The following is a 12,237-nucleotide window of genomic DNA, read 5'->3' on the forward strand; positions in this document are numbered from 1 at the left end:
TCTCCCATATGCAGGAGCCTAAGGGGAGAAAAGAGCCATGGCAGAGGGAGATTCTGTTGGGAAGATAAATCCCTCTGACTATGTCTTCTTCGGTTCTCCAAAATCTTCTTGCCATTATGTTTTAGAGCAGTGTGCTAATCATAGTGTGCTAGAAAGAGTGCTGGAGAAGGAGTCCAGTGACCTTCATGACTGTCTAGCTCTGCAGTGAGCAAACTCTGTCACTTTGGGAAAATCTGGGGTTCTCTGTTGCTCTGTTTCATCTATAAAGTGAGGAAATGAGATATTATTATCTTAAATTATTTATTTATAGTTCTTCGACATTAATCATTCATTTCCTGACTTCTTTCTTCCACTGGTCATTAATATATGTGTGTATATCTATGTAATATATTCATATATAATATGCGTATGTGTGTATGTTGTGATTTTTTCCCAACTCATATCTGACTTCAGCCTTAATAATTACTTTGATTACACACTTTTCTATATAAAAATTGAAATTACAAAATTCTTGCACATAACCAAACAAAACCATTTGAACAAATTTAAACAGAAGATTCAGCTGAGTAATTTTAATTTACTTTTTTGCTCTAGAATTTTCTACTGTGGCATCTTTATCAGATGTTTGTTGAAAGGTCATTATGTATTAATGAATGATAGTATTGAGGACTTGGTCACAGATCTTCACTACAATGTTACAAACTATCTCAGAAATGAAAAATTTAAAGTCATATGACTAATAATTGAATGATCATTTTAACAAATGTAAAGGTGATTGTGATGGTTAATATTCAGTGTCAGATCGATTGGATGAAGGATGCCAAGTATTGTCTCTGGGTGTGTCTGTGAGGGCATTGCCAAAGTAGATTAACATTTGAGTCAGTGCACTGGGAAAAGCAGACCCATCCTCAATCTGCTCGATCTGGGTAAACACCATCTAAGCAGCTGCCAGTGTGGCTAGAATAAAGCAGGCAGGAGAAGATAGAAGTGCAGACTTGCTGAGTCTTCTCGCCTTTATCTTTCTCCTATGCTGGATGCTTCCTGCCCTCATATATTGGACTCCAAGTTCTTAAGCTTTTGGACTCTTGGACTTACACCAGTGGTTTTCCAGGGGCTCTTAGGCCTTTGACCACAGACTGAAGGCTACACTGTTTTGTTTTCTACTTTTGAGGTTTTGGGACTCAGACTGATCCACCACTGCTTCCTTGTTCCTCAACTTGCAGACAACCTATGGTGGAACTTTACCTTGTGACCATGTGAATCAGTTCTCTTGAATAAACTTCCTTTCATATATACATATATCCTGTTAGTTCTGTCCCTCCAGAGAACGCTGACTAATACAGTGATTTTCCTAAAATTCATGTTAGTTGGACAGATTTAAATCCCAAGAGTTTGCAGCTAGATTGGAGTTAAAGATATGACAGTAGGTAAAGTGTCCAGGGAGTGTGGACCAAAGCGAACAAGGAAAGTTCAGGCACCTTCACATTAACAGATTGGCAGAGGAAGAGAAGCCAATAAGGAGACTAAGAAGAAATGAGAGGTATCAACGGAAGATGAAGCAGAGGTTTCTCCTATCAGAGAAGCAAGGTGGGAGAAACTTTCAAGAGCGGGATTGGACAATATTGCAAAATGCTATAAGGAGATAAAATAAGGATTAAAAGAACTTTTTGCTAAGAAGAAATCCACTCACTATAGTAATAAGGATTCATTTTAAGGATAGTTTATAGAATTTTATATAAATCTGAAACAAAAACCAAGCACAACAGGACCACAAAAAGACTGGCCACTGCATCTGGAAGGCCAGTAGGAACCAAAGCTATTATTCACTCTATCCTTTCTTCAAGGGCCATCTCTGAGTAGCTGCCCAGTTACCTGTTCTCAGCAAATACCTTGCTCTGTGGTTTCTTGTATATGGCCGTAATGCTGACCCAGTTCCAATTTTTCATAGACTCCTAGGACCATTTCCTTATCACCAAATGCCAACGTTCCTTTGATCTTAGTTCAAATTCATGAGAGAGATACAACCTAGCCAAGATCCTTTTTTTTGAACCTGTACACAAATCACAGTTTTCTGGCTTTTCCTGTGGATTGGTTGCCTTTAGATTAGGTATCTTCTCATGGCTAATCAGCTGTGCCTGAGATGGGGAGTTTCTTGGGGGAGTCTTATGGTAGAAAGTACATCTAAGTCTATGTTTTGGATCCTGTAGGCCATGGCACAGCAGATTCATTCAGAAGGGCCATTTTAAGAAAGAAGATGTACATACAGGAGAAAATAGGCCAGCATGTCCAGTACAGGGTTCATTCAGTTTAGAACACGAGTGTACATGTAATTCTGGGAAGAAAGCTGTCATAGAATGGTGTGGGGTGGCTATTAGATTATGATGGGATGAAGAGTAATGGGAAGTGTACAAGTGAATGCAGTACATAAAGACCATATTGTTCAGGCAAGGGTGTAAGACTTGGCCCACTTGTGTTTTATAAGAAAAAGACTTAAAGATGGAAATATATAGAATCAGTAAAAGACATTTTTATAAGATTGAAAATATGAGATCACTTTTAACAATTTTTTTATGCATGTAGGGTGTTTTGTGGTGAAAACCAGAAAGTATGCTAGACAAATTCTAAAAAAGTTGTGACACTACTTTAAACAAATTTTTATACTAAATGGAATGGAGGAAAGGTTTAAAGATACATGTGGAATGAAGGAAAGGTTGAGGATACACACACACACACACACATATATATTATATATATATTTTATATATACACATACTATATATATGTATTTATATAAGGAGAGAGAGGAAGAAAGAGAGACAGAATGATTGATGGAACAGAATCTCTGAGGATGGAGGACAAATGAAAGGATACATCTGAAATGAGATGACAGGGGATACACTGTCATCTACATTTTGTGATGTATGAGGAAAGATATATCAGTGAGAATAGGCTGTATTGTACAACAATAACAAACACTTCAAAATCTTATTTTTTAAAACCTGGTTTAACTCTTATTCATGCTATGTGTCTACTTCTGCTTTGTTCATTATAGTCACCTAGATGGAGCTGAGATTTTGTTGGTTTCAGTGGCAGAGGGAAGAAAACTCTGGAGGAGCCCTCACTGGCAATGAAATGCTGTGGCCGCAAAGCAACACATGTCATTTCCCGTCACTATTGGTAAGAACTAGTTAACCACTGTCTAAGTACTAGAGGATCAGATAGTGTAATCTTAACTAGTGCTATAAAGGCAGATTATTGGGGTATTTAGTAAGCAATCTAATGATTACTGTCAGTAAAGACAGTGGTGAGAGTGAATGTAGGTAACTGTGAGTGACTGCTGAGAAACGGTGGGAGTCCTGTAGAGCAGGAAGTGAGATGTACACAGAAAGGAAGGGATGAGTTGGTGAAGGCTTGAAACAGTTGTTGGGAGAGTGGCTAACTAGAGATGCAGAGAAGGATTATATGTTGCTCCTTAGGACCTAATCGAGAATGCAGACTGAATTTGTGGTGAAACGAATCTACTGATTCTAGATTTTCTTTGGTGGTATTCAGGAGCCTGGATATTGGTGGGAAATGTGGATGATTGGTTGGTCAAGGATGGAGTTTTGCTGAGCAAGTGCATCAGAAGGATAAGTGTGTGAGTTGAATGATGTTATAATAAGTGTATGGTTGAATGATGAGTCATGTGCTCTAAGTTCACAGGAAAGTTGATGAAAAGAGGAAAAGGTGGTTGGATTATAGAAAACATAGAAGAAGCAGGATTGGTTAAATCTTAAATTATTTTGCCTAAATGTCTAAGAGTTGTTAAAGATAGTTAGGATGCTTTGGGGACAGCCTTACTTACATAACTGTAAATAATGAAGGCTTTTATTTATTCACTCAATAAGACATAGAGATAAATCATCTGAAGATAGGGTCAGTGACTCAGTGTTACCATCAAGGACCCAGGCCCTTTCATTTGCTCAACCTCATAGCCTTAGTGTTCCTTCACAGGCTTGTTACCTCATGATTGCAAAATGGCTGCCACACCTCTGTATAGCATATCCACACACACAGATAGGAAGGGAGGGTAGGAGATGAGAGATCTTTGTTCTTGCATTCCTGACTGTATCATAGGAGAAATACATTCTTTACATCGGTTTAGCCAGAATTATGGCTTATAGGCTAATCACCAGCCAAGAGCAATGGAATTCCCTTGATTGATTTTATACATTTCCTTACTCATCCCACGGGACTGGGTACAGGGCTGCTGAACTACACTGGGGTTCTGTTAGTAAGGAAGACGGGAGGAATGACTAATGGAGAATTAATAGTGACTGCTATAAATGAAACCTTTCTTCTCAATGAATGATAAGACCTCATGCTCAGGATGCAAAATAATTATCTTTGTTTATTTGGGTTAAAAAAAGTACAGATTTAGGCTCTGAGCCAGCAAATAAATTTTCAATGAGGGGAAGACTTAGGAATATCATGTAAAATTTGAATTCCTTTTATGGAAAGTTGATCTAGCCCCCTCACCGCCCCTGCCCCGGGCATGTAATGTTTCTTGAGTAAAGTCTGCTGGTTGAGTAAAACTAGATGATCAGTCTAGATGATTTTTCTCATTTCAGAGTGCTTTTAGTTGAAATGGCTACCATACATCTAGTGAATTCTGTGCCATTGTGGAGTAAAAATATGAGCATATTAGTCTTTTCTCACATTGTTATAATGAACTACCTGAGACTGGGTAATTTGCAAAGAAAAAAGACTCAATTTGCTTATGGTTCAGCTGCAAAGGAAGATGGCTGGGGAGGCCTTAGGAGACTTACAATCTCATGGCAGATTGGCAAAGGGGAAGCAGGCATGTTTTACATGGCCAGAGCAGGAGGAAGAAAGAGAAGAGGGAGGTGCTACACACTTTTAAACAACCAGATCTCATGAGAACTTAGCCACTATCATGTGAACAGCAAGGGTGAAATCCACCCCCTTGATCTAGTCGCCTCCCAACAGGCCCCTCCTCCAACACTGGGGACTACAATTTGACATGAGACTTGGGTGGGAGACAAATCTAAACTATACCACATACTAAATGTTCATGAGTCTAGATTATTCTTTTAAAAATATCACATGTTGGTGGGAGTGTAAATTAGTTCAACCATTGTGGAAGACAGTATGGTGATTCCTCAAGGATTTAAAAATAGAAATACCATTAGACTGAGCAATCCTGTTACTGGGTATGTACACAGAGGATTGTAAATTGTTTTATTATAAAGACACATGCACACGTATGTTTATTGTGGCACTGTTTACAATAGCAAAAACTTGGAACCAACCCAAATGACAATCAAGGATAGACTGGATAAAGAAAATGTGGCACATAAACCCCAGGGAATACTATGCAGCCATAAAAAATAATGAGTTCATGTCCTTTGCAGGGACATGGATGAATCTGGAAACCATCATTCTCAGCAAACAGACACAAGAACAGAAAACAAAACACTGCATGTTCTTCCTCATAAGTGAGTGTTGACTAATGAGAACACATCGACAGAGGAAGGAGAACATCACACACTAGGACCTGTTGGTGGGTAGGTGGAGGGGCTAGGAGGGGAATAGCAGGGGATGGGGAGGTTGGGGAGGGTTAACATTAGGAGAAATACCTACTGTAGCTGACCACCATAGCATGTGTATACCTATGTAACAATTTTGCACCATCTGCACATGTACCCCAGAACTTAAATTATAATAAAAATATTACTTGTAAGCTTATTTCCTTGATTATTTTTTCACAGAAATGCTACATATGATGATATATTCCCCAAACTCATGATAATATATTCCCCCAAATTCAGGTCTTTTTCTTCTTCTTCTTTTTTTTTTTTTAGACGGAGTCTCACTCTGTCACCAGTCTTGAATGCAATGGCGTGATCTCGGCTCACTGCAACCTCCGCCTCCCGGGTTCAAGTGATTCTTTTGCCACAGCCTCCTGAGTAGCTTGGACTATAGGTGTGCACCACCATGCCCAGCTATTGTTGTATTTTTAGTAGAGACAGGATTTCACTGTATTGGCCAGGATGGTCTCAATCTCCTGACCTTGTAATCTGTCCGCCTCAGCCTCCCAAAGTGCTGGGATTACAGGCATGAGCCACCTTGCCCAGCCAATCAGATCTTCTATAAGTTACTTGAATTTACATTTCTTGTTTTAACAGAAATATCTGATACAAGTTATGTGATATATATTAATATTGAAAGAAAATCAGTTTTATCTGTTTTAATTCTTTCCAATTTGAATAGGAACCATCCAGAATTTACCAAAATTTTTCCATTCAACGGGAATTTATTTTGCCATTTCCATAGGAAATATAGTTTGTAAGTGTTTCCTGGGTTGTAAATTTGGAAGACCAACAGTGCCTACTCTCAGGGAGCTTACATTATCACTGCTAACTAGATAAGTAGGCAATTAAATAGGTAATTATTTGAGCACATGCTCCTCCACTACTTGAAAAATGTTAGGTATTCAAGACCCAGTGTGCTCTTTTGGTGTGCTATCATCTTTTCTCCCTCTCCTCCTTCTTCTTCTTCTTCTTCTTCTTCTTCTTCTTCTTCTTCTTCTTCTTCTTCTTCTTCTTCTTCTTCTTCTTCTTCTTCTAATATTCTGTCTCTGAGCTTGGACTAGCTTTAGTTTGTCTTTAAAAACTGATTTTTTAAAAATCCAGATACTTGTATCACCTCAATCACCATAAAATTGTTAGTTTTTTCATGGTTTGTTCTCTTCACAGATTCTGGCTGTGAAACTGAATATTGACTTAGAAAATCGCACCCTGTAACCTGAGTCTGCAGGTTGCTTTTATATGCCCCTGATCTTAAGTATATGAATCCTCAGTCTCCCAAGTCTGAAGAAAATCTGCAGGACTCTGGATCTTTACACTGCATTATTCAGATGCTTAGAGAGTATTGGTGTCTTGCAAAGGGCTTGAAACCAAAGATCACACCAATAGTGCGCTTTATGAAAAGGGAGTTAATTTTAAAAACAGATGCTATATTTGAAAAATGAATTCTAGCTAATTTTATTTAAAGCTTCTGAAAGTTAAATGTATGGATACAGGGTCTTCTTCTGGGCACCCACAGTAACAGAGATATTGTTTTTTCATTGCATTTTAATTTGCTTACTTATTATTATTATTATTTTTAAGACAGGGTCTCACTCTGTTGGCCAGGCTGGAGTGCCATAGCACAGTCATGGCTCACTGCAGTCTTGACCTTTCAGGCTCAAGTAATGCTTCTACTTCGGCCTCCTGAGAAGTTAGGACCACAGGCACATGCCACCATGCCTGGCTAATTTTCTTTTCTTTTTGTTTTTTAGAGAGGGAGTGTCTCTATATTTCCCAGGCTGGTCTCAAATTCTTGGGCTCAAGTGATCCACCTTCCTTGGCCTCCCAAATTGCTGGAATTATAGGTATGAGCCATTGCACCTGGCCTAGGTTACTCACTTCTATTTGATTCTCACTTTCGGCAATTTCTTAAAAGCAGGTGCTATTATTTTTTTAATTGTGAACCGGACACTTTAAGCATTGTATGTTTTTTTTGGTGTTGTAAGAGCCACACACACCATGTTTCAGTATTATTATTTGTCTATAATCAGAAAGAGCCTTGTGCTCTTTCTGCAATTGTTGCAATGTGAACTTTGGCCCAAATTCATACTTTCTCCACTCCAACTTCTGGACTAGTCCTAGGGTGACAATTTTTTTCTGCTATCATTATACTCCCTGGATCTTTTATTCACCTGTGATCTTACCAGTTGGACAGATTTACTGGTTACCCACTTGGTGTGATTTTATGAACATTAAATTCTCTGCTGCATCATTAGGGTCCATGATGCCATCACTGAAGATGTACTTTGTTGGGTTAAAGTGTTGCCTTCTTTTATTATGCTACCTCTATGACCTCCCCAAAGAATAACACATTCACCTAAGACTGATCATGCTGGTTTAATTGTGCCTGCTGCCATGAGCCATGATCTATAGTCTTGAGCTATCCACAGCTTAGGTGAGGGTTGTGGGCTGTTGCTCTGCCAGTCTTGCCCCAAGGCCAGGTTGCCATGCATAGCCAGACCATAGGCTATCAGCATAAATATTAGCTGGCTACAGAGGAAAACTTTGCTTTCTTTCCAACTGTTTGAAGCATGTTGAGTGTATTCGTCATGCCACCCTTTTCTTTTTTTAATTATACTTTAAGTTCTGGGGTACATGTTTAGATCTTGGGAGGATTGTTACATAGATATACACATGCCATGGTGGTTTGCTGCCTCCACCCCCTGTCACCTACATTAGGTATTTCTCCTAATGTTATCTTTCCCCAACCTCCCACCCCCTGCTATCGCTCCCCTAGCCCCCCACCCCAACAGACTCCAGTGTGTGACATTCCCCTCCCTGTGTCCATGTGTTCTCCATTGTTCAACACCCACTATGAGTGAGAACATGCAGTATTTAGTTTTCTGTTCTTGTGTCAGTTTTGCTGAGAATGATGGTTTCCAGCTTTATCCATGTCCCTGCAAAGGACATGAACTTATTATTTTTTAAGGCTGCATAGTATTCCATGGGGTATATATGTGCCACATTTTCTTTATCCAGTCTACCCTTGATGGGCATTTGGGTTGGTTTCAAGTCTTTGCTATTGTAAACAGTGCCGCAATGAACATACATGTGCATGTGTCTTTATAATAGAGTCTCTCTCTTTCTCTCTCTTTTTAATCTTTATGAGTTTGGGATTGTGGTCTCATTAATTATTGGAGATTATTTTCAAATTATGAGGCAATAATATACAGCATAAACCTGAATTCTCAAAATCAATCAGTAATTCTCTGACACACACACACACACTCTTATGATGTAAATATAAATTACACTGCTATGTGAACTGTGGAAGAAAGAGAAGGATTATTTAATTAATTCCAAGTACCGAAGGAGACTGGGCGACTTTAAGAATTTTGAAGCGTGAAAGTCATAATTGACAAGATGATATGCAGATCTTGATAGGAATTTTCTCTGGGGACTTTAGTTATTGCTAGTAGCTAGTTTGAATTTTTTTTTAGTATGAAATGTCAATTTCATTTCCAAACCATAATGATTTATGATTCTCTTAGCACAGTTAGTACCAGCACTTTTTGCTTGGTAACCTGTGTTCCATCTACCCATGGGAATTTATGAGGAAGTCAGAGCCAATTTTTTCTAACTGGTCTTTCTGCCAGAGTGCAGTGATGTTTCTATTAAAAACCAAAACAAATGGGCAAGCTCATTTAATCTCCATATATTATGAAGTTCCCTTTTTTGTGATAATGATTTTGTTGTCTTTAATGACCTAATTGCTCAGACTGTTAAAGGAACTGGGACAAGGAGGGTGGTTTCTATATTCCAGGTCCTTAGACATCCTGCTGCATTTTCCTGGTCCCAGACAGCCATGGTTCTTGGTGGGTAGATCTCAATAGATGATTATTGCTCTTCTAAATGAAATTAGTACCATGTTGTGGCTGAGCACAACTTCCCCCAATATAGAGTTTGATTTGTCTCCTTTTAGATCTGCAGATCACAGAGAGAGAGAGAGAGACACTGGAGAATGCAGATGAAACCTAAACAAAGAGTATCAGCTGTATGTCTCCTGCTGCAGAGTGAGAAGGATTCTCTCTGAGATTGCTTTACATCAGCTTACTTACCTGACTTTGAATGTTTCATAGGGACATTAAAACCTAGAAACAAATGTTCTAGATTTCATTTGCGGCAATCTGAAGATTCTAGTAGAGCTGTGAACAAATAAAAGTTCACATTTTGCTAAGCATAAGTGACCAATTATATTATATTAATCATGTGCTGACGGCCACAGAGAGAGACCACAGGCTTCCTGAAATTTTCATTGTTCTTCAGTAACCACAGGGAAAGGGGATTATTTTATGTTATTTTAAATAGGATATTAGTAGGACCTTAGTATATAGAAAATTATAAACCAGTGGGAAAAGAATGGGTTAGTTTATTTATTTATTTTTCTTATTTTTTATTGGATTATAGGTTTTGGGGTACATGAGCAGAGCATGCAAGACAGTTGCGTAGGTACACACATGGCAGTGTGCTTTCTTTTCTTCTCCCCTTCACCCACATTTGGCATTTCTCCCCAGGCTATCCCTCCCCACCTCCCCCTCCCACTGGCCCTCCCCTTTTCCCCCCAATAGACCCCAGTGTTTAGTACTCCCCTTTCTGTGTCCATGTGTTCTCATTTTTCATCACCTACCTATGAGTGAGAATATGCGGTGTTTCATTTTCTGTTCTTGTGTCAGTTTGCTGAGGATGATGTTCTCCAGATTCATCCATGTCCCTACAAACGACACAAACTCATCATTTCTGATTGCTGCATAATATTCCATGGTGTATATGTGCCACATTTTTCCAATCCAGTCTATTATCAATGGGCATTTGGGTTGATTCCAGGTCTTTGCTATTGTAAACAGTGCTGCAATGAACATTCGTGTACATGTGTCCTTATAGTAGAACGATTTATAGTCTTTTGGATATATACCCAGTAATGGGATTGCTGGGTCAAATGGAATTTCTATTTCTAAGGCCTTGAGGAATCGCCACACCGTCTTCCACAACGGTTGAACTAATTTACACTCCCACCAACAGTGTAAAAGTGTTCCTTTTTCTCCACATCCTCTCCAGCATCTGTTGTCTCCAGATTTTTTAATGATTGCCATTCTAACTGGCGTGAGATGGTATCTCAATGTGGTTTTGATTTGCATCTCTCTGATGATCAGTGACGATGAGCATTTTATCATATGATTGTTGGCCTCATATATGTCTTCTTTCGTAAAGTATCTGTTCATATCCTTTGCCCATTTTTGAATGGGCTTGTTTGTTTTTTTCCTGTAAATCTGTTTGAGTTCTTTGTAAATTCTGGATATCAGCCCTTTGTCAGATGGGTAAACTGCAAAAATTTTTTCCCATTCTGTTGGTTGCCGATCCACTCTAGTGACTGTTTCTTTTGCCGTGCAGAAGCTGTGGAGTTTCATTAGGTCCCATTTGTCTATTTTGGCTTTTGTTGCCAATGCTTTTGGTGTTTTGTTCATGAAGTCCTTGCCTACTCCTATGTCCTGGATAGTTTTGCCTAGATTTTCTTCTAGGGTTTTTATGGTGCCAGGTCTTATGTTTAAGTCTTTAATCCATCTGGAGTTAAATTTAGTGTAAGGTGTCAGGAAGGGGTCCAGTTTCTGCTTTCTGCACATGGCTAGCCAGTTTTCCCAACACCATTTGTTAAACATGGAATCCTTGCCCCATTGCTTGTTTTTGTCAGGTTTATCAAAGATTGTATAGTTGTATGTATGTTGTGTTGCCTCCGGTGCCTCTGTTTTGTTCCATTGGTCTATATCTCTGTTTTGGTACCAGTACCATGCTGTTTTGATTACTGTAGCCTTGTAGTATAGTTTGAAATCCAGTAGTGTGATGCCCCCTGCTGTGTTCTTTTTGCTTAGAATTGACTTGGCTATGCGGGCTCTCTTTTGGTTCCATATGAAGTTCATGGTGGTTTTTTCCAGTTCTGTGAAGAAAGTCGATGGTAGCTTGATGGGGATAGCGTTGATTCTGTAAATTACTTTGGGCAGTATAGCCATTTTCACGATATTAATTCTTCCTAACCATGAACATGGAATGTTTCTCCATCTGTTTGTGTCCTCTCTGATTTCATTGAGCAGTGGTTTGTAGTTCTCCTTGAAGAGGTCTCTTACGTTCCTTGTGAGTTGTATTCCAAGGTATTTTATTCTTTCTGTAGCAATTGCGAATGGCAGTTCGCTCTTGATTTGGCTTTCTTTAAGTCTGTTATTGGTGTAGACGAATGCTTGTGATTTTTGCACATTGATTTTATATCCTGAGACTTTGCTGAAGTTGCTTATCAGTTTCAGGAGTTTTTGGGCTGAGGCAATGGGGTCTTCTAGGTATACTATCATGTCGTCTGCAAATAGAGACAATTTGGCTTCCACCTTTCCTATTTGAATACCCTTTATTTCTTTTTCTTGCCTGATTGCTCTGGCTAGAACTTCCAGTACTATATTGAATAGGAGTGGTGAAAGAGGGCATCCTTGTCTAGTGCCAGATTTCAAAGGGAATGCTTCCAGTTTTTGCCGATTCAGTATGATATTGGCTGTTGGTTTGTCATAAATAGCTTTTATTACTTTGAGATATGTTCCATCGATACCGAGTTTATTGAGGGTTTTTAGCA

General features: G+C 39.0%; 1 protein-coding gene and 1 non-coding gene across 7 annotated transcripts in view; one reads left to right on the forward strand and one right to left on the reverse strand.

Annotated features, from left to right (window-relative positions):
* LOC144581569 (uncharacterized) overlaps positions 1-12,237 on the forward strand; it is a 690,733-nt gene that overhangs the window by 44,420 nt on the left and 634,076 nt on the right. For all 6 annotated transcript variants that reach the window (XM_078365832.1, XM_078365835.1, XM_078365838.1 and 3 more), the window contains one exon: positions 3,053-3,177. In XM_078365832.1, the coding sequence (XP_078221958.1) occupies positions 3,128-3,177 (50 nt within the window). In that variant the 5' untranslated portion in view covers positions 3,053-3,127. The remainder of the gene's footprint in view (positions 1-3,052; positions 3,178-12,237) is intronic.
* On the reverse strand, positions 2,580-2,641 carry LOC118151921 (U7 small nuclear RNA). The gene has a single exon (XR_004740314.2). It is a non-coding gene; the product is annotated as a U7 small nuclear RNA (small nuclear RNA).

This window comes from Callithrix jacchus, chromosome 2, assembly GCF_049354715.1.
Source record: "Callithrix jacchus isolate 240 chromosome 2, calJac240_pri, whole genome shotgun sequence".
NCBI classification, from domain to species: domain Eukaryota; kingdom Metazoa; phylum Chordata; class Mammalia; order Primates; family Cebidae; genus Callithrix; species Callithrix jacchus.